This window comes from Anas platyrhynchos, chromosome 3 (assembly GCF_047663525.1).
Source record: "Anas platyrhynchos isolate ZD024472 breed Pekin duck chromosome 3, IASCAAS_PekinDuck_T2T, whole genome shotgun sequence".
Lineage (NCBI taxonomy): Eukaryota > Metazoa > Chordata > Aves > Anseriformes > Anatidae > Anas > Anas platyrhynchos.
Window position 1 is genome coordinate 4,456,159 of NC_092589.1, and position 27,691 is coordinate 4,483,849.

Below are 27,691 nucleotides of genomic sequence, written 5' to 3' on the forward strand. Positions count from 1 at the left end.
AAAATAAGTGGCGTCTCATGTGGCATAAAAGTTTTATCCATGGCGATTGCTGTGGGGCTGACAGGAAAAGAAATTGCCTGCTTCTTCAACACATCAAGTTGTTAATTTGCCCACAGCAAAGACTGCCCCAAGCTGCATTATTGATCTCAAATTATTTACAGAGAATATACGTATGCATTACTGCTAAAGTTTTATTCTTTATCATTCTGTGATTCTTACTGTTTTGTGATTTATTTATTTATTTTTACAGATTCAGGAACTACAAAACCCCCCCAGGTCTTTGCAGAGCAATGCAGAATCCTCACATTTTATAAGCGCAAGGACAGAGTGCTATGCTTTCCCCTGCCATGTGCCTGTATCAAGTTATTACAAGTGAACTGTTACATCTTGGCATAAAGCATCAAAGTCTGTATCTGACCATTTGAGAAAGTTAATTTAAATATATTCAAGCAGAGTCAAGTTCTCAGATGCCTAATTCTGTGCTGCAGTGCACAAAAGCACACAACTTCGCAAGAACTTTGAAAAGAGCAGCTGCCTACACAGACTCCATTTAAATCACCTCCTGTTCTGATGCAGTTGTTCTAAATACAGTATTTCACCAAATATTTAAGCAATTCAAGATGAGGATTCAACGGCTAATAGCATCTTTTCATATCATTAGATCCGGCTGCAGGGCCACAGCAAACAACTAGGTTCTCTCACTCGACACTGTTTAGTCATACATGTAGTCTATAAACAGACATTTCCAGTTTAGTAAATTAGACTGTAAACTACTTGGAAATCTCAGAGAAAAGTATTTACATACAAGCCGCTACAGAAGACAGACTGCTGCAGATTCAAATGAAAACAGAAGCCCTATTTTTAACATCTTGATGTATCAGAGGTGGGATCACAAAAGGATCCAAGAATTTTATCATCAGCAAGGGCAACTGGGAGTCCTCTTGGGACTTCAGTTACTGCCAAGAGGCACCACGCATCATTTGCAGAGTAAGTTCCACTATACTGCATTGGAGACTTCTAATTTTACATTAGTTGAAACAGATCAAGAAAATGAGTTCCAAACAAGCATTTTGAACGTTTGCCACTTTAGATACTCGGTTTTATGGAAAAAAGTCTCTAGCCAGAAGCAGTGTCATCTTACTGTTTAATAAATCTATAACCAGAGTGGTTTAAGCAGCTTTTTTTCCTCCTTCAGATATGGTATTTGCATGGTACAACTCACAGCACCCTTCCTTCTTTTCAAAAAGTGACATTTGAGGGGAGTTGCTCCGCAATGCAAATACTGTTCAGGGTACAAGGACACAGGTAAGCTATGCCATTCCACCTTCTTTTGGTCAGCTATAGAGTAAAAAGGGAGACTATACCAGCCCTGCAATACTCATCTACCAACCAAAGCAGGAACGGGGTACAGGGAAGATGTGTTAATGCCAGCTGTATGATGATTCCCTCCATTACAGTTGCCAAACTGCCAAAATGAATGTCCATTGTAAGAGCATTGGTATTTTGTTTGTTGTTTTTTCTTTCCTTTAAAGACCTTTAAATACTTCTGACACAGCTGCCAACCCCTCCTTGGTCTTGCATCAAATGCTGATGAATAATTTTATGGACAGGATCCAAGGGGCGTTACAGAAGACGCTTGTTTCGCCACTTCCTATCTCCAGGCTCTCACCAGTACAAGTATCCCTGTATCTCTCTGGAGCAGGGACACAATTTTATCTGGCTTTTAGGGAAAAAAAATAAGTTCACTTAAGAATAAGCAGCACATAACAAATAACTTTCACCTAGATTAACCAAAAGTCTGTCTCCTTGCCCAGCTGTATCAACTGATCTAACCACAAAGTGTCTTCTTACAGAAGCAGCATCAGGTGGTGGGTAAATATCTCCTTTTATTAATGTCAGGTGGCCATAAACATCAGCTTCAACTGTTCAGAGCTCACCTGTGAAGGCCTGAAAATACCCACTTCATCACAAATAAAGGCAAATATTTAATAGCAAGGCTTAGAATGAATCCAGAAATCTCAGATATGAATGAATATTCACAGATCAGGGATTTATATTTAAGGATTTAAATTATTTTAATGTACTTAATTTAAAATAAGAAGCAATCTAGCCAGCTACAAACACAAATCCAGCTCTACACCACCTTATAGATGAGAACTCACACTGGCAGTATTTGTAATCAAAAACTTATGGAATTAATCTAAAAACTAAATAAGCCTTCCATAAGATCTAGATTCTTTAACCATACATTGGCATAACACACAAATTTGGGTTCTGGCAGTGCCACAAAACAGAAAAACATAATTACATCCAAACTTATTCAGAAGCAGGAGGTCTAAAGAGCCATGCAAACCCTATAATTACACAGACATTATCCAATTTAATTTCAGAGATTATACCAATCATAAGAGTCCCCTTCACTGATTTGTACAGATGGAATTTTTCTCTGCTTGCTCCATGATTAAAGAAATTAAGAAATATTTAGATTAGCTACTTTATCATTGCAGAATACATTTATTAGCTAAATTAATCTTTCAGAAATGGAGAAGAGATGCTACCAATTTCTTCCAGCATCTATTCCCAACACATTACCTTGTGTGACAAGCCTCTGTCTTAAGAATTTGTAGTCTGCAAAATAAAAACAAATGGATGCATAAGGTAAGTCCGTGCCACGAGACGGAAAAAACACGGATATTCTGAGGGTTCAACAAAGCCATTACCATCATGTAAGAGTATCTTTTAAAGAAATGGATGAAGCGGTGTGAAAACATTAAATATACTATCCCAATAATCTCCTTTTAAAGGAATATGTTCAGATATCAAGTAGGGCTATAATCCTGGGTTGCAGTAGATTTTGGTCAATACAGGTTTTAACTGCCCACTTGGGTTTTTGAATCACTTAGACCACTCACATACAAAGGAGAACTGATTTTCTTATCTAACAATGAGATCTTTTAAACAAAACTTGGGTTCAAAACACTGGAAATTCCTCCCTTTGCCCTTTGAACAGCATTTCTCAAGCTGAAGGCATGAATTCTCAAAGACTAGGCCGAAGACCAAGGAACGACCTTTCTTCCAACACTACCACATACTTTTTTCTACTTTCTCCAGCTCTTGTTCCTTTTCCTTACGGTTCTCCAGCTCTGACCTGCTTTCTAAAGGCCTCACACATGCTCTAACCATTTTGCTCGGCATTCATTTCCTTATCACAAAGGACAGAGATGGACAGGCATTACAGGCTTTTGTCTTCTCTGAGAAGAGGGACTATAGCACAGCTCAAGAAAACTGGTCACAAAACACTAATAACTGGATAAGCAGTAGGGTTTTGACATCAGACCAACAGCATCTAATGGGCCAAGAGCATTTTTAATTGGAAACAGAAAAGTTTATATTTATCTCAGTCTGCTGTCTTATTTAAAGACTTCTCAATTAACATATTCTTCTTAGCTGATGAAGTTGATGACATGATTGCTCCACTCATTAAAAAGCTGCAAGTAAAAGTTCACAATACATTCCTAAGACAAAAAGCAAGCCTTCCAGCAAAAACAGAAGGTCAAACTGGTATTCCTAGCACTTCCACACAACACCAAAGTAATATTTTTTGTATTGAAAAAGGTATGTCCCCTTTATACACTGGAAAACACTAAATGGAGACAAAGCCATTAAAAACCATGGGGAAGAGCAGTCTTAAGAAAACCTCTACGCAGAAATAGTCTTATTTTGACAGATACAGTTAGCAGCAGATTATTTCCACTTGAAAGATAAAAACATTCTAATGTAATTTGATTTTCTGACTTTATGAATATTAATAAGCCCATTAATTTATTGCTGCTGTCATAGCTCCAAATGTCAACCAGCTGTAAGTCCAGTGATCTCACTGCTACCTGTACTTTACTGCCCCAAAAGCTATCTTAAAAAGTAAAAAAACATCATGTAGTGTCTTCAAAGTGTGATAGGAGCCATTTCTATTTCAATCCATAAAACAAGATATGAAAAAAATATGAAAATATTTCACTGTTCTACTTAGACTCCCAATTCACTTTATATATGTAATAGCTTCTTTTCTTTCATTTCTAACGCAGCTCAATCAACATCTACATGATTTTCTCCTACTTTGTATATAAACATTCCTGAGTATGTCAGGACAATGTATCTGTAAGCGACATGCGCTGCTTTATGTTTTCTGGACAGTAAAACACCAAGAAGTATTTCCTTGCTTATAAAGTATCTAGAACCTGAAGGACATTTTCCGACTAACTAAGCATTCCTAATTTTTGTATCAGTTTCATGGTTACCATAGTAACATGTAAGCTCAAGAAAAGCCATTTTCATTCAAAACCTTGTTTTAACACAAAACAAAGAAAGATAATGAGCACACTCACATATGCCTCGAGTTGTAGGTTAACAGCCCTGTAGGTTAACAGCTAGAGCAACCCCGTGAGAACAAGGAAGTCACTGGTGCTGCAATACAGATGTTGAAAGACACAGACCTACTGGCCCTACTGAAACCTGGTGGCAAGCAGCAGGATCTGCACAGAATGGCACCAGAATGGAAACGTTGTTTTCCAGGGCTAGGAGAATGAAGACTGCATGGCTTCTGCTAAGTAGCCAGGCTCCTGGATGGAATGCTCTGCAAGATCCACATCCTTCCCATCTGGAGGAAGAGGAGAGGAGGAAGGAACAGGGAAAGCAACCTCCTCACAGCACACCAACCAGAATTTAGGCTAGAAAAATGCATGGCAATTTACTGAAATAACACAAAATGCTTCAATGTTCCAGTAACAGTTCTACTTTAAGACTGCCTCCTTGCCATGCCAATTGTGTATTTTCTCTCCCTGTGAGCTGCAAAGTTGGAATCTTTTGACCTTTATGTTCCAACTACCACTCATTCCTAACTCATCGGTAGATCACTCATTGCAAAGGGACTGGACACTTTCCTAGCAATGTTCTAGGTGTTCTCAACCAGAGCAAGGGAACACCACTGACCTGGAGGCTTGAACATTGCCCTCGCCTCTTCTTTAGAAGGACTGCCATCAGTGCTTATCCAGGAGATAACAAAGAGGTTCGGTGCTCACCAGCAGTGATGCAACAGGGTGGACACCAGTTGTCACTTTGTAGACATGCTGCAAACTCCCTTAAGTAAAGGTGAGGAGGAGGAGGGGAATGAAGGGCAACCAACCAGCAGTTCTGTGGTTTGTAAGATTTCATCTCCAAGGGAGAGCACCCAATACAATTCAAAGCCTCCCTGTGGGCTACCTCATTATACGGTAGGTGGAAGCTGTGCTGTTTTATCTCACAAAGCAAGTCAAAGGACACCTACGCGCTAAGCAAATACACTATCAAACCTGGCAGGGCCATCCTTGCACATACATCTGGTTAACAGGAGAAATACGGGGTTTGGGCTTCAGAATCTCTTAAAGCAGCTGGTCCCACAGCGCTTGACATTGCACGTGTGCACAGCAATATGATATAGAAAGATCATTCACTGAACGTGGAATACAAAAATGAAAATACTGGCTTGACTGTACCAGTCAAATCGCTGGTTACTCTCCCCCTCTGTACATCACTAAAACAGACACTGGTATCCAGCTTTGATATACACAGGTGATGACCACCTCCCTTACAGCTTTACTGACTACTTTTGGGAAGGCAGGAGGGGATACGCCTCAAAGAAATGCTGAAGATCAGCAGGAACATATTTTAATAACCAAGGGCTGCAAATGAAAGTCACCAGCAGCAGCATTCAAGGAGAGCTGTATTTTTTCCAAGTCACGCTGCATTCCGTCCCCAGGCCCCACACAACTCCTCTGTGCATTCATAGCAGTGCACCGGAAAAACTCATCAATGTGGAAAAAAGCCAGAGAGTATATACGCTGCTTTAGAATTTGTGTAAAATGCAAGTCACAGGAGCTCAGGATATTTCCACTGCACGATAAAAGGGACACTCTGTAACGAAGTGTGCAGAAGCAGGTATAGACCACTACGTATAACTGCCCTCCTATCACAGCTGGGGGCAATTTGGTGAGGATGAACTCTAACACAGAATAGTTTGTGCTGCTGGTAGCTTGAGGCTAGTGATGGCATCCCTGCTGACCTCTGCTTGACGCAGTCTGGCACGCAGGCAGACTGTTTATGAAATCTCTCCTGAACACTGATGAATTAAACTAAGTCCTAAAAATAAAAAATAAAAAAAAAATTGAAAACAAAACTAATTCATCAACTAATTCATCAGAACATTTGCATACGCATCGAGTCGCAGGCTGCTTGCATGCAAGTCATCACCTTTGTTCGCTTTGGACGCTGGTCTGCCATCCCATGAGGCCAGGCTGGCTGGCTGTGCATATGGGTTTCTTGTTAAGTGTGTGGTTAAATGGCCTACCACAACCTCCCCTTCCAGCAAAGCACTGCATAGCCTGCCTTTAGCAGGATGCACGGCCAGGACCTGGGGCTTTGAAGACAGAAAGTGGTATCTTCTCATCTTAGTTTACTTGCTGATCTTACTTTAGACAGCTTGGGGAAAAAAAAAAAAAAAAAAAGGATTCATTTTTACCACGCATGACCACCTCAAACCTGTTTTTCTTTGTATGTAAATGTAGGTAATTGAGAAGATTTACGTAGAAAGCTCAAGAAGAATAGTAAATTTTGCTACCTACGTAACAGTGAGTAGCAAGAAAAAGAAGTGCCCAAGACAGCTTAAGTTTTACTGTAGCCCTCTTGTTTTCTTCTGCAGCAAATATTTATATTAGCTCTTAAGAAGGTAGGCTGCAGACACACAGCCAGAGACTCACATTACATATAATTATGTCAGTCTCTTACAACAACACTGAATACTTATAAGTATGTAGCTGATATTAATTACAAAGATTTACTTTTTAAAGCACCTCCAGATATAAATAGTAAATTTAATGGGCCAAGAAGTTGTCTATACATTTTCTCTATTGTTATGCTGACAAAAAGCAGCGCTAGCCCTTATTGTTGGATATAAAAAGAAAACCCTAGCATTCTTCACGCACTTGCTATAGGCAATACTACTTTCTCAGAAATAAAATTTCAAAGCTATTTGTCTTAAAACATCATTAAATCAAAGCCTTAGATTTTTAGTATGAAGAGAACATCTTCTAGATTTCTAGATGATAGACTGCAGTTTTTCACTTATATCGTAAGCTCATAGCAGAGCTGAAAGTAAATGAAACCAAAACCCTCCAGAAGAGGGGGAGCCACCACAAACACGGGGTGATCCATTCCATAGACACCCCACCACAAGCTGCAGGCACCAGTTTGATTTTGCCAATTTCACAGCAAGACTGGAAGTGAACTCACTTGAAGCAAGGTAAACATTTTGACTGAGAAACGTTAAGTATCCCTTTAAACATCAACTGTTTTTTGGTTTTACACCAGGTTGCTGTTGTTTGTTTCAAGTACTCCTGCACCTGAGAGGACCAAAGCATTCATAGCATATCTAGACAGCGCTTCTATCAAAACAGTTTGTTCTCATCTAGTAGTTTCAAGTGCTTAAAACACAACCTGTAATGTTCCAACCCATCATTAGATGAGCATTTTATCTGCCACACCTTGTCTCTGGGAGCCAGGCCTCCCAAAGATGGCCTCCTCACTTCAGAGCTCTGAATTAGTCACCACTGATAAATTCCGTCCCCTCCAGTTAGGTCTTACAAAATAACTCTGACACCACTCCTCAGCTACACTACCCAGCCCTCCTAACTCAACCCAGTTGAGTTGTGCCTCCTCAGCTCCAAGAAAGAAGAAATATTTCGGGAATTACCGTGTTCCCTGCCTTATCCCTCAGGGTTAAGGAGCAGAAAGCAAATGCAGCTCTACAGATCACACTTTTAGCCCCACTTTTCAAAGCAACACCAAGCTTTGGTTGATCCTATTTCTCCCATTTTGTTCTGCTTGAGCCTCCATGGCTCCACTCGAGCTGCTTGCCTAGAAAGAAAAAATGACACTCGCCCATCAGACAGGATCCCTCCAGTTAAATCTGTTCCAAGTTTTTTGTCATTATCCGTCATCCAAAGGGTGGAAATAACAATCTCCTCAGCATACTGCTAGAGAGCTAGCGAAAGCACAGGATCAGAAGGCTTCATAAGAGACAACAGCAGAGCCAACCACAAAGTCCTGGCACACGTGCAGATGAGACGCATTCTGAACCTATCCCCCCAAAACGCAATTCACGTTTAAGGGGGCTTTTTGTTGTTTCTCCAGCACCTTTTTTCACTTAAATCCCGACCACCACATTCGCTCCTGACGTGATTACCGAAACCCTGCACCTCCCAGGCGTGTATAACGCACCGACACCGGGCAGCAGGCACTCAGACAAGGCACCGCCAGGCTGAGGCATCGCCTCGCCAGCTCCCATTGTTTCCACAGCCTCTTTCCACAGCCTCACACTTGCGGCTAAGCCACGAGAGGGGCCGAGGCGCAGCCGCCCCCGGGCTTGGGGACCCGCAGCGCCGCGGCTGTTCCGGGGGGCTGGGCGGGGGCCCGGGGCTGGGTCTCCCGTGCCGAGCCGCCGCCTTTGTGCGAGGCCGGGGCCGCGCTGCCCCCCCCAGGGGCCGGGGGTCCCGTGGGGGTCCCGCGGCCGTTCCCGGGCCGTTGCCATGTGCGAGGCGGCGGCCGGGCGGCGCCCCGCCCTCCCGCCCCGAGCATGAGAAAGAAGGGAGGGGAGGGGCGCGCAGGCAGAAAGAGGGGGTTTTGTGAAAAGACAAAAAAATACAAAGGGGATGAAGCACAAAGCCGGCTTCCTGCACGGGGCGCGGCGGAGGAGCGGGGCCGCGCCCGGCAGACAAAGGCGGCGCCCCCCGCCCGCCCCGCGGCACTCACCGGCCGAGCCCGAGGCTCCTCGCTTGCGGGCCGCGGGGGGCTCCGCCGGGGGCTGCTCCCGGGCGGGGGACGGCGTGCTGGCGGCGGACGACGAGGAGGAGGCGGCGGCCGCGGGGCTCCAGCCGGGCTGCGGCGGCTCGGGGGCGGCGGGGCGGGGCGGCTCGGCGGGGCCGCCGGGCTCCGGCTGCTGCTGCTGCGGCGGCCGCTCGGGCAGGGCTGCGGCGGGCGGCGGGGCCGGCTTCCTCTCCATCACCTCCAGCTGCTCGTCGAAGTCCTCGTCCTCCTCCTCCTCCTCCTCCTCGTCCTCCTCCTGCTCCTTCTCGTCGTCCAGCACGAACTGGTAGTTGAACTGGGGCTGCTGCGGCCGCGGGGGCCCGGAGGAGGAGGAGGAGACCAGGGGCGACTGGTCCAGCTCGTCCATGGCGCCGGGAGCGGGCGGAACAATGAGCGCAGCGCGGCTGGGGCTGGGCTGGGCTGGGGCTGGGGCTGTGCCGCTGCCGGCTGCGGGCCCGGCCTCCCCGCCCCGGTGACTCACCGCTGGGGGGGCGGCGGGGCGCGGCGGCTGAGCGACGTGGGCGGCAGCCAGTGGGAAGCGGCGGGGGCGCGGCTCGGCCAATGGGGCGCGGCCGCCTCATGAATATGCATGAAGGGGCGGGGCCATCTCCCAGCCCCAGCCCCGCGCTGCCGCCGAGGATGCGGCGGGGCCGGGGCTGGGGCTGGGGCCGGCCCGGAGCGAGCTCCCCCCGGGCTCCGCAGTGCGGGGGAGCCGCTGGCTGGGCCGGAGCAGCCCCGGGGCCGGGCGGGTGCTGGGGGACGCGGCCTCAGCGCAGCGCTCGGTGCGGCCGGGAGGGCGTGAGGCGGTGCTGGCGCCGCGCCGCCTGGGCGCAGCGCGGACATCTTGAGGCGTGTGGGGGCCTGGAGGCAGCGCGGGGCTGGCGGCAGCCTCCCGGGGGTGCCTCGTTTCCAGCCGCAATTTGTTCAAGGCACCGCATTTTCCCGTTGTTCCCTTCCCTTGAAGCTGTGCTTTTCTCTGAATTTTAATTCCTGAGCTGTTTGAAGGGATGCGCCTTGTCCATCCCCTGCCTCCTTCAGCTCAGTTGGGGCCAGGTGAGGTTTTTAGGAGGCTGTACAAAGACATGGGTGTTCCCTGCCTCTACCAGGCACAGCTGGAAGGAAAATGGGAAGAATTTGTATAGCAGCAGCAAAGGCAACACCATGGGGATACCAAATTGCACAGCTGGTGAATAAGCACTTAACTAAAGACCTGTAAGGTCTTCAGACTTCATTCTTCCTTTCTTCCCCCTAAGATTTTGTACCTTCTATCGACGAATTGTCCGTGCACATTTTCAAACCAGACCTTTTCACAGTGCTGTAAGGGATGCTGCAGTGGCAGCGGGATGGATGGATGCAGTTAAAATAAATGTGTTGTGAAACATAAAACTTGGAAGTTTTAGTAGTGGCCAAATGCTATTCCTAGTTGTGTTGTTACAGCCAGTGGACTGCATCAACAGAACTAAAGCCAGAAAGGGCCCAGGAAAATGAAGACATAAACTTTTCTTCTTTTTACTTACCTATTGCTATATCTACCCCGTGTCCTACAGCAGCTGCCATGGTGCTGGTGCAAGCAAAGAAGATGTCAGCAGTGGTGTGCTCCTCCTCCCAGCTGGCCAATGCAGAGCACATGCGCGGGGGAAAGCGCTTGCTTCAGGGCAGCGTCGAGTCTCAGAGCATTTTAACACTTTGAAAAAGATTAAAGTGCATTAAGAAATTAGTAACAATCTGGTGAGGATTTTTATCTATGAAAATACCAGGCCGGATTTAATGACTTTACAGATGAATGTAAGTCTGTGATCTTCAGTGGCATTTTACCCCATTCACTGGTAGATGACTGAGCCTGAAATATTTCATAAAAGGAAACTTCAGCTTTTCTGCGTACTCATTTATTACATAATATGAAAGTATACTTTTTTAAAAAAAAATTGTAAATCTGCACTTTTTGTATAGCAAATAAAAATATTTTGATTGAGTAAGCTCTTTATAATTTCACCAGAAAATCTCATTTTCACATCTCTTAGTTAAACAAGAAAATGGGAATTTTAGCATTCCATTAAAATATACTTTTAGGCAACAAAGTACTTTTAATACTTCATAAAATTCTGAATGCAGACACAGTGCTGAAAGTAACTTTAACATATCTAGCCACAGTGCTTTTTGGTCTTCTACAAGTAGGAAAAATCTATATATAATTCAGTTGATTTTATCAGAATGCTTGAAAGCAAATCCATCATCAGTTAAAGAGAAATGAAAGGGATTTTTATTTAGGGAAAGGAAGTGACTAAAGGTCTTGGAGGGAAACAGGAAGGGAGTTCCAGATTGCTTAGGCAAGTCAAATTAACAAGTGAGAGGGAAACACAGCTCTCCAGTACTGAACATACACCGCAAAATACCCTTTTAGCTCTCAGAAAAATATTTTACTATTCTTACGTGAAGATTGTCAGCAAGTAGGAGTACTTTGCAGATATTGAGCAAGCTAATTTACAGATTTTCAAGAGATGTTTTCACATAGCAAACTTAGGAAGAAAACCATTCAGTTTGGTGTGTTTCTGAATGTCCACAGCAGAGCTGACAATGGCCATGGACTAGCTGTATTTTCATCTGTCCACCATGACCTTCTGCCTGACCTTACACAGAAGCAATATGGTATCACAATATATCATCGACTAGGTGCATAATGGTGAGGGGACAAACACCGTGTTATGCTGCGTCACAGCGGGTTCCAACAGGAAAAACATTTAGTTTCAAGTAGCAATTTAAAAACCTGGAGTTAACATTACAGCGACAGCTGGATTTCTGTCCCTCATTTTAAGCTCGAAATACGATCCCCTAGGTTTCAGACATCATCTCTTTATCTCTGGAAGGATAAAAAGTGGCAGTGCCTTTGCTTACAGATTATGCCTGTGCTGCCATGCCTTGGACATCAAGCATGTTTACCTAGCACTTGTGTCTTGGTTTGAATGCCCCCTGTACTTCTTTTCAAGATCAGTAGTGGGATATTTTACAAAATCACTCCTTAGTTTACTAATACAAATGCAGCATACTAAGAGAAAAAAGTGTTAAAACAACAGCACAGAATGGATTGCCAGCTCCTGATGGTAACAGGCAGGTTCACTCTATCAGAATTTTCTCTCCTGCCTTTCAGCCTGGTCCTCTGCAATAATTAATATATTCTTGACAGTCACTTTTTAAACCCTTTATGTTCTTTTGTGTTCCAGGCACTTCCTATTCTGCACTTGTAACTTTACTGTGAGCTGACTTAAGTTGAGCCAATTTTTCTGCTTTTTCCCCTCCAATATCATCTCGAAAAATCAAAGCAGCCCATTTCTACAGGAAGGGTCCATATAGCCCCATCAATATACAGTATTCTGGTTTAGATCTGTCACAAAACATGCTTTAAAACCTCCTTCAGCCAGCCAGCTAGTGGGGTGCTGCATCACTCCATCTGCAGAGATGAGAGTGGTTTGAGGTCAGCTCCAAATTATGTCAGCAGGCACAAGTGCAAAGTTACCATCAGCTGTAGCTTTAAATTCCTGCATCCAGGTAATTTCTGCCGAGGACACAACTTGGTTTATTTAAGCTTCCATTCAAAGGAACCAGCTGATGTACAACATTAAAAATGACATTGCAACGGAGGACAAGAATCTATTTGCTCAACCATTAAGCTATACGAACATATGAAGCATACCAATGATAATGCACAATGCTCTCCAGCAAACAAGGCTATGACCTAAAGTATTCACCTCATTAAAACTGCACGGAAATTCAACTTAAATTGGATTTTGGTCTCACTACTCTTTCCCTCGCAAACAAACCATTATGCCTGAAATACCAATTTTATGCTTTACTGATGTTGTGGGACCCTAAGCAGTGATGTCCTTCCACAGCCAAATAAGACACTGTTTACACTGAAGAAAGATGCGACTTCTGTGCAAAACCATTCCAAACACTGTAGCACTTCCATGTTCCTGGATAACCTTTTGTCTAAGTACTGACCCCAGCTAAGGCTACTTCACTTGCATGACTAACAAGTTCTCAACAAGCAGATAGTGGGGATTTAAAATAAGTATTTTCCTTAAAGTCCTCTCCTCTCTGCCCAGTCTGGGAGGTGAGGGTTGGACGCTCAAGGGAATACGCTGCTGTGAATCAGAAAAGTCCTTAAGTGAAAACAATGATTACATTCTTACATCTCATTATTACAGCAATTCGATATATTAATAAGAAATTTAAATAAATAAATGTATCCATTCACAGTTAATAATAGTGTAGTAGAGAAATAAAACCATGGAAGTGTGGCAGAATGATGTGCGTTGAACAATTTTTAATAACACTATCAAAATTCACCAGGTCACCGTAGAAAATTTAAGCATACAAGAATATGAAGTCCTCTGAGACTGTCTGTGAACATTCATAAAATTCTCTAAGGAATCAGAATGAATAGTGCAAATTTTTCAAATTATCCAGAATACAGATAATTCCCCAGTTTAGTTCCAATACTGCTACTATTCAGTCCCTCACACCTCTAAGAAATAAAATTAAATTATTCACTTACCAGTTTGGCCACAATCATTCAGACTCCCAAGGAACATAAGAACGACAAGCTTCACTGGACCTAGACACAAAAAATCCATTCACTATTAGTGACTCTTGCAAGCAGATCAAGGTAGTATAATAATTACTTTTTATAATGCAAGATATCCATTTATTATTATATCTGTATCATAATGCATGATATACGTTTAAGCATAAATGCTTAAAATCACTATCAAGTTTAGGTCTCAGCATCCCTCACTAAATCTGTACCCATGCACATGTCTACACTCAAACATTACAGCCTTGATTCTTAGCCTTTTTTTAGAGCTTTATTATGTCTCTATTTTATGCAAACATATAAATGTATGCAAACATATAAGTGTTTCTTCCCTGTGTGCCTGGGGATTCAATGGAGGAAAGAGCCCACTGATGCCCAGTACCTTTCAGGTCCTTTGGATGGACATATTTGTGATGTCCAGTTCCCAGGGAGTGAGGAAACGAGGCTGTACTCATTACCACACACATTAGAACACAGAAAGAACAGTTTTACAAGCTACAGCTGTAGTTTTAGAGCAGGAACAGAATTTGGATGGCGTGTTGCAGGCTCAGAGTATCTAACACTGCTCGACCACTGATTTCTGAACTTGGAGTGTACAAATGACTGAGCTGAATTAGCTGAACAAACTAATTGAGGAAAATGTGTTCCCTGCATCTTCAGGGGAAGACACAGGTGGCAGGGGCTGACCTGGCAGCCCCACCATTCTATTCCAGATGCTGAGCTTGTGATTCTGCTAGCTCAGTGACTTGAATTTACAATTCCAACAGCAAGCATGAACTATCTGAAAATATAGCGATTTAATCACACTGTTGTAATAGCTTCAAACAAAAATAGTTAAAAAAATATTGGGAATTCATAAAAGCTATAGGAGTTTGGATTTATTTTTTTAAAGGGAAAGCATGTATACTTTAAGTTAGAAATCATTTTTTTTTGCTCTTTTTAAGCCTTAATATTTACCTGCTTAGGAAAGAAACAGTCTGGTAACCAACACTCAGGTTATTCCTTTGGCTGCCAAATATGCCCAGGGCGTATAGAGACTGAGAGCAGCAACATTGTCACCATTACTGTAGACAGAACCGATGGCACTGCTACTGGAACTATAAACTATGGGGAAAATTTGCTTTGGAAACAACAGTACTGGTTTTAAATGCCTCACATTTGAAAGGAATCAGCATGGCATCTTCTAGCATTTTGCTCAGTGCTTAATAGCTTATGCCTCATAACTGCTTTTATCAAACCGTAGCAGCTGGAGTCTTCACTCAGGCCACAGTGGTGTATGGGGGTTCCAGTGCGTTTTTGACTTCCAAGGACAGATGGAATAGCACCTTCGGAAGCCAACTCCAAGTCTGTGACTGCTGCATCTTTTCTTATGAGCGTTTAGGGAGCTCTTCCTTTTATCTGGGTCAGACAAAGATAGGATGGCTAAAAAAAATTTAAACATGACTACTCTGCTTTCTGAGTACCACAGCGAGCCGATCAAACACGGAAGCCCTTTATCTCCCTCACCTTTCCCCACATAAAACAAAAAGCCCACCACCACCACCACCACCTCGAGCTTTTGAACACTTTGGACAATTTCGCTTAACTATGGCAGTGGTAGAAAATTCAAGACTATTAAATTCCTGACAGCTTTGCAAAAATCAGCAGCATACAAAGAGGTGACAAGCTCTCCTGTGGAGAGTGAGATGGGAAGAACTCAGCTGTTGCCCATTGTGTTTGGCAGCCACCAGCCAGTATGCAGTTTTTATAAGCATGTCTGTCTTTCACCCAGATGGCAAAACCAGAAAGGAGGATAAGAGACGTGTAGAACAACTGAACATATTCCAGTATACACTGTAAGACCTGAAGTTATGGGAAACCTGATTTTCCTAGTTTTACTGGTTTTAGAACTGGTTTCCGACTGTTGTACACAGGGATGAGTTTTACATGAGTCACGCCAGTGTAACTGTGGTGAAGACTACCTAGGTGCAGCCACGATTTTGGCAAGAGCAGAAAAAAAAGGAACATAAATTTTGTAGACCAAATTCTAACTGAAATATCCCGTGAAAAGGAATAGAAGCAAAAGGAAAAGATCTGGAAAAAAAATAACACATTAAAGAAGTTACATAGGGCTATCTTACTGCCTAAAGTAATAGGCAATAAGGTAATAATATTGCCTAAGGTTCTTCAGGTTTTCTAGGGCAGAATGCTAGGTATTACTTATTCTAAGCTGTTTAAAAATACATTTTTTTAGTACAAAGATAATTTCTACTTTTCTCATTGAAACTTGTGAAAAAGGTAACATATTTCAGTAAAAGACAACTACTTGAATACCATATATCTGTTATACCTGTTCAAATTACTCCTTTAGTACAGTTAATTAGCAAATTAACTGTTTTCATTCCATCAGTTAGAAACAGGTTGCTGAACAGTGCAAGTTTTAATATATGAGCCTGAAAATAATTATAACTTGACCATATCCTGGGCAGAGGTACCTGGGTTAACTGAAAAAAAATAATATTCTGACTTGAGAGGTAGCTATTTGTTATTTGTTTATCCAACTAAATCAGTTCAATAGAGCTCTCGTATATTTTGCATTGGGCCATTGGAGTATTGAACAGATTTGTTTGATGGAGCACACTACAATCTTTCTGAAGCAAATATAGATGATCTAAGATGGCAAATGTCTACCCTCAGAAACTACTGCAAAGCCAACCTCACTGTGTGATGACTAACAGCTTTCTGACATTACACCACAGTGCTTTCTTTTACCTAGGGGCAGAAAAGTAAATAAGACATACATAAAGTATTTCTTACAGTGTAAAACTATTTTGTAAGTATCCCAGTTAAAAAATAATTAAACAAAAACAACAGGCCTGCTGATTGACATTTCAAATAAATCTTTTCCATGATAGGAAGATATCCTCCTTGTTCCTATTCATTAAGCCTAAGAATTTCTCTATTTTGCTCAATACTGTGTGATCATGGATGATACATAGACAGTTTCCCCATACTATGGCATGTTCACGTAACTGATATGATGGCAAGATGTACCTCTGATCACTCGTGGTCTCTTTTCAACACTGATGCAAGTGTGATCCTTACCTTTTATTCTTGTCTCAGAGGAATCCTCAAATTCAGCCCACTTCTAGCCAATTTCCCTCAAAGATCATCACTGGTATCATGTCACTTCTTATCCAACTTGGTTTAGCCCTTACAGCTTGAAGTTCATACAGATGTTCGACAGTTGTACTGACCTCTTTCTCTGAGGCAAAGTATCCTTTATTTTTCTTCCATAATGTAGCAGAAAGAAAGGTTATAAGACATTTAGATGCATATGCATTTTATATTAACTACATGTAATACTTCATCAAAATTTCCTTCCTGTTTTTTTTTTTTTTTCTGCAAATTGGGTGATGGTTGCTATCTCTGCAGTCTCAGTCTCTCTGCTGTGATCTAAGGCACTTATTTGAAAATCTACTGCTATGGCTGCCTCAGGATGTTGAACTTGTACAAGTAATTCACGCATCCCACTGCGGTATAAGAGGAAAGACAGCTGGGAGAAGACAAAAACTGATGCTAAAATGGATGAGACCTCCAGCTGCTGATGCACAGAATAGAAAGATCAGCACTGGCAACTGGCACAATCTAAAACTATTAACTTTAGTTCCCCAAGACTAAAAGAGTCCAGGACTGGATAATTCTTACTCCTTCTTGTATCATCCGTCCAGCTCCAACCAAATAAAGATAATCTTTTTATTCCTAAAAGTACGTGATATCATCTCTCAGAGTTTTCAGAAATAGCAAGTGCTATATGAACTGTTTTTTAATAAAACCAGGTGCCCCCATATAAATATGTAATATATCATGCATTGATTCCATTTTAGATCATTTTATGGCGACTGAGTGGCATTTAAATTTTTGTCACATTTCTAAAAATATGCAGTTTTTAAACATAGTATGTCAGCAATTTTGTCTACCTCTGCCTGGAAATTTCATTTCAGATCATGTTATTCCTTCACCCTAAGTGTTTATGCATTTATAAATGTGTGTGGCATATATATGCATATATTTATAAATGCATATGCAAAATATGAACCAAAAAAGTTAAATACGCTGTCTCTAGCCTGATGGGCTGTTTGGTTTTGTTTAATTAGGTTCATGTTTACTCTTCCAGAATGCCCAGGCATTGCAGCCAAGTATCAAGGCTCACTGGGTTATGTAATGTCCTGGTATGTTAAAAAGTTGGTTCCTCCTACACACAGTACACAAGGCACAATACAACAGGTGGATGAAAGACGTTGCACCGGGGTGTTTTGGAAAAATGAGACAACAACAAACCAAAGAGGTCAGTGGAAAAGCAACAGTTTGCCACCTACCTTTATTGGTTAGTTGATTTCTCTTGCAGATGTTTTGGATTTGCAAACCAGATCTAGAAGGAAGCAAGAAAATATATACATGCATTGAGAAAAAAAAAAAAAAAAAAGATTGATCTTCAGTAAGCTAAGAACAGCATCTCATAATGTCAAATTTGAATACACAGGCAGATCAGAACATATAGCATATATGTTCTGCACTATATATTACAGCTAATTGCACACAATTCTGTGAGCTCTCTTCATTTGTAAGCTTCTAAGACAAAGACTGCATAAACTCTTATTTACAGAGCATACCACAACAAATCCACAATCCTGATCACAGCCCCTGTATCATACACCGATATTACAAATACCTCCTGCCAGGCTGGGCTTATATTTTAATTTTTTAATCAGATTTCTCACAGCTCCATAGATAAGCCAAACATGTCAGCTGAAAGCACAGCTGAATGAGGTGCCAGTAACCCCCAGTAAAGTTCAGAAGAATCACTGTGCCCATGAAGTTCACAACACAATATGTGGAACAATTTAATTTCTATCTATTCAGCTTTAATCAGGCTTCATGTCAGCACATGCCTGATTTGTTTTAAAATCCTGAGTACAGGCAACAAATAGCTGTGTGGAACATGCACAGGCAATGTATGTAGCCATATCACCTGGGGCAACATCATGTGGGATTCGACAAGGTAGGCGGGTTTGGGGTTGGCAATACTCGGATAAGGAGCACGTAAGATTCCTGCAAGAGATAATGTTGGCTATTTGTATTCTCAGTGGTGCTACACAGAAACTCTGACGCCACCATAAGCTGTGTGGTACTGTTCCAAAAGTAATGGCCATCTAATATAGCGAGCGTGAAGAACGGCTGGCTGCTCCTGCTGGTGAGCCTGAATTAAGTCATTTTCACAGGAGAAGCAATGCAATACTGAAGTGAGGAGTTTGAGGGCTTGCCAGTGATGGTTACGTGGGGAAGAGTTTGTAATGGCAAAAAAGGGAAGGTGGGAATCTATGTACAGAAACTGTGAATGACAGCTGAGCAAGTTCCCTGTGCTTTCCAGCCTGGCATGGAGGAAAAGCCAAGCAGTGTCAGGCAGCAGCAGCTGGAGGAGAAAGAAAACAGGCAGAACAAAATGGAACCTGCGCCCCTACGTTTTCTGAAAGAATGGCCTGTGGCCAGACATGAGAGGATTAGGAGAAGAGTGAAATGAATCATGACTGCAATATACAGAGACTGTAAAAAAAAATGAAGACCAAAAGGAAAGGGCAAGAAATCCCTTTTCTGTCACAAAAATAAATGAGGTAGAAAAACAGTGAAAAATCTAACTTCAGGTTTTCTTGCTGTACTGAATGTATTGATGGAGTTTTCTCTCAGGTATGTGCATGTAAGTGTCACCACGCTACAATGCAGTTGTTTATGAGTATCTGAAGGCAAGAAGACTAAAAAATGTGGTGCAAGACAAATCTAGTTAAAGTATTTTTAATAAGATGAGGACTGTTTTTACAGCTTCACCGTCCATACTGCTCATTCTAATTATGTACAGATATTAAAATAGGAAGATATTACACTAAGTTAGACATTATTCTGAAACAACCATGTATTTGTTTAATGAAGAATAGCAAATTTGAATCTCTGTATCTATGCACGCCATTCAGGTTAAGCTTCTTAGACTAAGAATTCATTCTCAAATGACTATGAAACAAAAAAAAAAACCCACCCACAATATAAGCTGAAAAGACATTTGAATGTATAATAATAAACAAAACCATTATTACAAAGTTAATGTGATGAAAGCATTTGAGGATTCCACCTAAAACCTAGAAAGCACAACAGAGCTGGGAAAAAGTATCAAGAGGTATTCAAACTAGGAAATGAGCAGCTCAAGAGATGCAGCTATTTAACTCATGCAATAACATCGCTTCTTCAGATGATGCAAGTCTGATGTCAATTGACTGGAATGATGAAGCAAGAAACACAAGTGAGCTAAACTGGCAGGGGTCTGGGAATGTGAGCAGCATGAACCACAGTGAGGGGAGTGTGGGTGTGGGGGAGAATATTTGAAGAAGTTGGCATTATCCCAGCATAAAGCTACCGAAGTTACAAGCACTAATGTAATCCTCAATGCCCACAAGGGTTTGAAGTGTCACAAGGATAGACCTGAAACCCTGCTGCATCTGTCTGAGAGCTGCAGATCGCTAGCTGAAGCAGCCCTGCAGAAATCATCTCCCCCATCCTTCTCCAGAGGGAGCTTTTCTTCTACGCTGCTCTGCAGTGTAAGGAGCACAAACTCATTCTAAGATTACCACAGCACTTTGTGGCAGATTTATGTGTTCGTGGCATTTGTAGACTACGTTGTTTTCAAAAGATAACCCTGGAAATGTGTGAAATCATGGAAATGTGTATTTGCTTCAGGAAAAAGTAAAGCGACCCTTAATTTTTACCAACCTGGTTAAAAAATAGGTCTAGAGAGTTTGCATTATATATTTAAGAGAATTGTCACTAAAATCAGACACCACCTTCTTGTGCAGAATCATTGAATTAGCTCCTCAGCTTCTACAGATCCAGGCTGTTTCACTCCGATCAATACACTGCTGGGAATTAGTGGCAGCTGAGAATCTGGCTTGCTACAGTTAGGCTTAAGTACTTCAAAACTAAATGAAACATGGGCTCTCTGAAAAGCAACATATCAGAAGATATCTCTGTGTAGAAAAGTAACAGTCCAAGCTAAAGTCTGACACCAAATCCATCATGCAGCACAGGAACATGGATGTAGATTGGACCATCTGACTCCCAATGTCCACCTTCCCAGTGCTTCATTCAGGGAGCCAAATGACCATCTGCTCTTCACATATCCCTACAGCACAAGCCAAAAAAGACTTCCCAATACCCTACAATAAGTAGGTCTTTTCACAGATAAACTACAGAAATACTCTACTGCCAAAATTAGCAACATTTTTTCCTGTTATTGTCTCTGTTGCCCTATACCAATCGTACTGTTTGTATTTGAAAAAGCAAAACCAAACTGGGAATACGACTATTGTTCAAACTTGAGTCCATATTCCCACTACTTTAGTAATCCAGTTTCTATTTGGGATGGTATGCAACACTGACACCAAAGAAATCAAGAGACGGATTTAGTAGGACCATGCTGTGATCTCAGGCTGACAAAGAACAAGCCATAAAAGGGCTCTGTAAAGTCTAAGAAGGCAAGAAAAAAAATCTTTAAAGCAATTATTACTTATAATTATTTTTTTAGGTCTATGAGATTTTGAGTAACATGTTTTTTTATAACATGAGGCTTTACTATTAACTTGTTTTGAAAATAAGTGAGTGTTGCCAGTCCCTATACTTTTCAGAAACTAATGGAATGGGATGTACCCATAAAACAAACTTTAACTGCAACTTTAGCTGCACTCATTTTCTTGTATCTGCAAGTTTCATCTCATTTTTGCACTTGATTATCAGCTGAAGATTCTCCTGAATAAAGTCTACATATTTCTAAGAACAAGCAGTTCAGATATTTCTATTCTAGTTATCAACCATACCACTAGAACTGAAATAGCATCAATTAAAATTGTCATTGACCTCTCACAGAGTACTGATATAAGTGCCATTCTCCCCTTGTCCCAGCTGCTTTTTATACAACGGGGTATTTGATTTCCTCTGAACATTTGATTGAAAGATGAAACCGTCCAATGTTTCCAATTAAAAACAGCTTGTGTTCTACAGTGGATTTAACTACTTCATTAAATCATTCATTATGGGTTTTCTCACAGCTCTGTTTTTTATTCTTTCCTTCAATCCATAAACTTTTCACTTATGGATCTAATAAAATCATCAGGAAGCTTAATTTTCTGTCATCTGCCAGTATCAAAAAGATGTAATTAAAAATCATCACCACTATTCCATCTGCCATTTCTGTGCACTGTCACTGCACCTGAGTCCTCTGTATGCAGAGCGTTAAGAAGTCTCCTTCAAATTTCTGTAATCTGAGCACAGAAAATGCGTATGTTATCTAGGTACAATTTAAACTTGGCATTTATTCCAGAATGTCTCACGCTGCTCTTTCTCAACCCTAGGAATCTAGCTGCACTCTGGTCCATCAGGCAGCCAGTGTGCCTTCACGTGAGTAAAATGTTTCCCCTTCTGTTTGGGAGCATTGCCAATACACTTCCTTGCCTCATTCGGATGTGACTGTCCTTCATGCCTATGTTTTGTTCCATTTAGATCGGCGTAATGCTAGACCCTTTCTGCCGATGTGTATGCATGCAGAATTAATAGACTTCATCTACTACAAAAAGATGCTGGCAGGAGTTTTGTTGGCAGCAGACGGGGTAAGCACATAACTCTCTCCGTGGCTTAGTTACCCTGGTTGCCAATCACATTCAACACTGGCCTCAAGGTGCTTCCTCTTGACCTTTAAAGCCTCGTGGAATCTCAGTCCGAGCGTGTTCTCCAATACAGAAATTCCCTCCCTCACCTTCCTGAGTGCCAAACAGGCTTTACTGAGTCCTCCCTGTCCCATCCTCAGGTGTACAAATGTGCCCAGCCAACTTGCAACTTAACTGCCCCTAGTGCCTTTCTCCTGCAGGAACATCCACCTAATTGTGATCACCACAGTTACACACGGATTGCACTCAAGGCATTTTTTTTTTTAACTCTTTCCCCATAAATGCATGTTTGGCATCCAAAGCTGTGCTGAAGTCCTTTATTTTTAGTAAATATTATATGTGGTTGTTATAAAATACGATAAGATATGATAAGATATGATAAGATATGATATGATATGATAAGATATGATAAGATATGATATAAGATAAAATAAAATAAAATAAAATAAAATAAAATAAAATAAAATAAAATAAAATAAAATAAAATAAAATAAAATAAAATAAAATAAAAATTGAAGTTGTTGCTCTTGGTTACACTCTCCTCTTACCAAAATAATACAGAGCTTTAGGAAATACGCAACAAGCACACGCTGATCCTGATGACAATTCATAACACTGGATGAAAAGATTAAAAGTAGTGTGGTATAATTAGTATAAATCAATCCACATAATCTGACTTTATTTCAAACCAGTGAAACTTTTAGTAAGTAGTAAATTTGTATGCAATATGTAATGGAAGGACAATACCAATTCCTTATTCTTTTGACTCACACCTGCAAATGAAAAACAGGAGCTCTCTTATTTGCTTGTACACCAACTGGCAGGTTTTGATTCTGCAAGTACTTCTACGTGCGTTCCTCCTGCATAGTCACAACCTGCTCTACCCCATATCCAAAACTGCTTAGTAGTTTTGTAGTAGTTTGTTTTTTAGTAGTCCATTTGCTGGACTAGACCTAAGAGCAGGATTTATATTTTTAAAGGTTTTACCTTAAGAAAATTAGTTTATATTCTGAAAATGAAACACAATTTTAAAACAATTTACTGTCAGCTTTTGGGGGAAAAGGTATAGATTATGCTAAAGATGTGGTAGTTATCTGAATATCCTTTCTAGCGGCTGACCCCTTTGGCCTTTGTGGCACTTGCCTCAATACTGCCAATAATAACAAAGCATAGCAAGTAACAGAGTTTGTATCTATAGTCACACATGCATCTGCAACACAACTGTATGCAAATATGTAGTCACTATTCTGTTTCAGAATACCATTTTAAACAACAAGCTCAAACTGACTGAAAAGACTGTTTAAACAACAGTCAATAAGATTTTTTTTTCTTGTACATAGACCTCCCACAAAGATGGTTTTCATAGATTAAAAAAAAAAAAAAAAAAAAAAAAAGCTTCTTTTTAACCAGACCATACTTCAGCTTCCCACTAAAAGTTCAGTTTTCCAAATATCACCTCTTGGGAAAAAAATCACAAACATTGTTTCCAGAGAAACACATAGTTGTGTTTGAATGGAGGGCATGGCTTGTGTTTTTAAAATCCTGATTATACTTTACAAAGCACTGACACAGGCCTACATTGCAGAAGGCTTATTTCACAGCATTAAAACACAGCGTAAAATGAGAAGGCTGATCCTGGCCTCTTTTTTATCTTACTGGGAAGTCTGGCTCAACTCCAATCTTCCCTCAGTTTAGGTTTAAGCCGTAAGTTAACAAACTACTCGTTCATATAAGAAAACAAAATTATTCAGCCACTTTACCTTCCCAGGATCATTTTTCTTGAGGTCTGTTCCCCAGTCCTGCTCCATGTGACAGAGATTTCCGTGACAGTCAGAGGTTAACACGAAGTGAATGTCATAAAAACCAGGAGCAATACCTTCACTGTAATTGCCATTGCAGGTACACTGCAATTGCTACAAATAAGCAATCATTTTTATCATAGTACAAAAAAAGGTGTGGTTTAGTTTGTGCTTGTCAGAGGGTCTGTAGGAGTTCGCACAACAGGGGATCAACAGTGCTTTTATTTTAGCAACAAGAGCTGTTCAAGTGACGGTATTTAAAGAATGAGGTCATTTATTCAAGCTGTTTAGATATAACAGTGTTCAATGATGTCAGTCAGGCTCCAAGTAGATAAAAAGTGCATCATGTTATCAGCCAGGCATTTCTAGTGCTGGTGAGCTTCTCACATTTAATAAAACAAGGCATGGAAAATAAACTCCATCCTGGCACAGAGAGATGCTTCTGAAGCCATTTACACTTTATAGCAGAGTTGGAAAATATGAATTACGAGACTTTATGCATGTGTCTCTGAATGCCTGTACTTTGTGTTTAAAGGACAAAAATCAATGTTCATACCTGAATCAGTAGTTTTTCTCTCTATTAGGTAAGATTTCAGTAAGACAGATGTTGTAGCAGGAAATCCTAGGCAACAAAACACATTTTAATTACTATATTGGTGAAAATCATTCAGTAAAGTAACTAATCTGACTTTGTAATTTTATCCTGATAGACTTAATTAACATGCAAGATTTGCCCCAAGATTTTTGGCAGAAGATGTTTGAATTTTACTATGCACCAAAATGCACTCTCTGAAGTAACCCCTATTGTAAAACAAAACAAAACAAAACAAAACAAAACAAAACAAAAACAGGTCAATGGCTGACAGTCTGATATTAGTCAGTATGACCGTAACCTCAGTAGGAATTATTTCATTTGGCCCATGGTCTTTACAACAAATTTATTTTCCTATGTAGTTAGTTAAAAATAAAATCTTCCTTTTTCTAAATACAAATATCATGTTTACAGAGATAGGTTTATCTGAAAACTTTAAATTTTGTCTCACTAACATATGTAAATCCATTATTTCTACTCACCTTGAAACTTCTTAACTGTTGGTAACTGATATGTGCTTTCTCAAAATCCATTTTACAAAAAGTATTTGTCACTTAAGTTCTAATAAATATATTTCTGATATGTGTTTAAGTTATCAGTTCTGTTACAATAACCCAGAAGTTAGGCACTGTAATCACTTTTCCGAATAACTTATACTGGCCAAGTCTCTGCCCTGAAAATATTTACATGCATTACTTCAGTAAAAGTATTCACATAAACAAAACTATTCATGTGTACAAGTCTTCCAGACTTCAGCCAAAAAGATGATAGCACTGAGTAAAAAAAACATTGGTATTGTCCATAATACACTGAAGATAAACCAGGCTGTCAGGCAATCATGTCTTAAATTTTTGTGAAATGGTTTATGCCAAATAAATTTCCTCTGACTTCATAAATGCAAAACGAGTTATTTCCAGGCCTCACACATCTAGCGGATACTTATGTTAGGCTTTAGTAATTTACATCATTACAAAGATATCAAGATTGGGCCCTTGTAATGGTAAGTATTTCAACAAATCCCATTCTAAAGTTTTTAGGTTCCTTTAAATTGCATTTTACTGTTTGTGTATTGAAGGAACAAGACTGCAACAATGATGAAAAAGATTTACAGCCTAGTTTGATTTACAGTGCCTTGTGTTTACACAGAAGCTAATAATATCCAATGAGCCTCACCTGAACACGTGAACAATTTTTACTCAATGAAATAAGCCTATGTTGCTTAACAGCAATACTAATCTGCATGAAGAATATGTTCCAAAGAGATAAAGTGAAGTAACCCTCAAAACATGCTTAAACTCCAGCTCCCATTATTGGTGTGCATCCTCAAGGGACTGTAACATTAGCCCTAGTATGATACCAAAAATCCAAGAAAAATTCAGTCTAATTGAAACATATCACAATTTCAAACTGTTCCAAATGTTATCCTGCTTAACATCTGTTACATTAAAGAGAAATAGAAGAAGATGGATAGGAAAAATATTCTATAGGGACTAGATTCACAACAGTTATCCACACTACTTGATTAAATCTTTCATTTTGAACTATTTTTCAAGCATAAAACATACCAAGCAGCAAGTAAACCAGAGAATTATTACACTAAATTCTGACCAAGTAAAGCTAACAATTCAGTAATTCTCACTTTCCCGCTTTATACCTGGACAGCAACCATCTGAACTGTAAGGTAATCAATATTTATCATTAGACAGAAAGAAGAAATGTGGATGTCTTTCTGTAGAAACGATCAGTGAAAGTACTGCCACGGACAGGGACAATACTGAACAAACAGCCAGAAGGAAGACATGAAATAAAACCAAATTCTTTCGGTTAGAAAAAAAAAATAAAAATTCACTGACATGACTAAGTTATTCATGTTTGTTTCTGCACTTTATCAGTCATTCTTTTCTCTGACCCCACCCAACAATAGCAGACATAGATAGTTTTTTTTCTTTTCTCATTACAAGATAAAATGAAAGCCTCTTTGAAAAAGGCTCTTTTTTTTTTTTTTTCTTTTTCTTCTTTCATGTTGCTGCTTGGGCACTGCGTGTTTTCTCCTTTGTGTAGTCTGTGTGTACGCTAGGTACCTGAACCTGCCCCAAACAAAAATTATGCCTGAAGCTAAATATAGAAAGCAATTTGTACCTCATCTACCTGTCAGAACCACAAGTTGTTTATATTCACTGAAAAATAGGAAAACCTGTTGCTAGCTACTGGACAATAGACAAACCTGTCTCCTTAGGCAGTAAGTCGCTGGACAGCCTCCTTCTCCAAAGGCACTCACTGAGCAGTTTCCTTTCTTTGGAACTTTCCCTGTGGTGGAATTCACAGAGCTCTTATTAATGAGCATTAGCATTGGGTGTACACACAAATTGCACACAGGAAGGCAAAAAGCAGTGAGCCAGTCCTTCAGTTAATGTAAACTGCCAGGGTTTTGGGGTTGCTTGCTTGCTTGCTTGCTTCGCTTTGCGTTACTTTTTACAAGCCTTGTGGCATTAGGCTGAATGCTCATGCTGAAATATGACAGGTCAGAGGGGACAAATGCTTGGTTACTTTCACTCATCCAAGCTGCTGTTTTAATCTTGCTGAATTGCATCTGTTCTGGAAAAGTGTTTTTCGAGTTCAAACTGGACCACCTTATTAAACAGCATCAAGGCTACGTTAATAAGGATTCTGATGAGCATAAATTTCTTTCAAAATTTTTGACTAACACTCTCCTGTCCATACAATCCAATAAATACCAGAATAACTATCGATAGAAGCAAATGAAACCTATCTAAAGAATTCCACTATGGAAATTTCAACCAGGGAGATTTGCTTCCATTACAACCAATTCATAGGGTGTTGAGAGCATTTTACTCCTTCATTATTTCATGTTACCAAGCTGCTGGGTGATCTACGTTGTATGAATGTCTCATTTCATGGCTGAACAAAAGCTATCACAGCCACTTTCCATATCTGATTCAGAAAACCTGTTATTGCTTATTACAGATGGAGTTCAAATAGACATGAATGATTGAGTCTATTTCAGCTGTTTACCAGACATACTACCAATTACATTATGAAATAATAGACGAAAATG

At 40.6% G+C, this 27,691-nt stretch overlaps 2 protein-coding genes across 12 annotated transcripts in view; both read right to left on the reverse strand.

Moving 5' to 3' along the window:
• RTN4 (reticulon 4) overlaps positions 1–9,362 on the reverse strand; it is a 44,005-nt gene extending 34,643 nt beyond the window's left edge. The window contains exons 1-2 of one of the 4 annotated variants that reach the window (XM_038175872.2): positions 8,839–9,344; positions 2,593–2,628 (exon numbers count right to left, since the gene is read on the reverse strand). In XM_038175872.2, coding sequence (XP_038031800.2) covers positions 2,593–2,628; positions 8,839–9,259 — 457 coding nt within the window. In that variant the 5' untranslated portion in view covers positions 9,260–9,344. Of the gene's footprint in view, positions 1–2,592; positions 2,629–8,838 lie in introns of all 4 variants that reach the window. The other 3 variants (XM_027453245.3, XM_038175871.2, XM_038175873.2) reach the window with 3 other exon arrangements.
• An 8,479-nt stretch (positions 9,363–17,841) lies between these two features.
• The window catches only part of CLHC1 (clathrin heavy chain linker domain containing 1), a 47,806-nt gene continuing 37,956 nt past the window's right edge, over positions 17,842–27,691 (reverse strand). For 6 of the 8 annotated variants that reach the window (XM_072035089.1, XM_021271960.4, XM_072035086.1 and 3 more), the window contains 2 exons: positions 24,580–24,645; positions 17,842–17,894 (listed from right to left, as the gene is read on the reverse strand). Coding sequence is in view for 2 of the 8 variants with exons in the window: in XM_072035086.1 (XP_071891187.1) it covers positions 24,616–24,645 (30 nt within the window). In the remaining 6 variants the exon portion in view is untranslated. Of the gene's footprint in view, positions 17,895–24,579; positions 24,646–26,839; positions 26,923–27,691 lie in introns of all 8 variants that reach the window. The other 2 variants (XM_072035085.1, XM_072035084.1) reach the window with 1 other exon arrangement.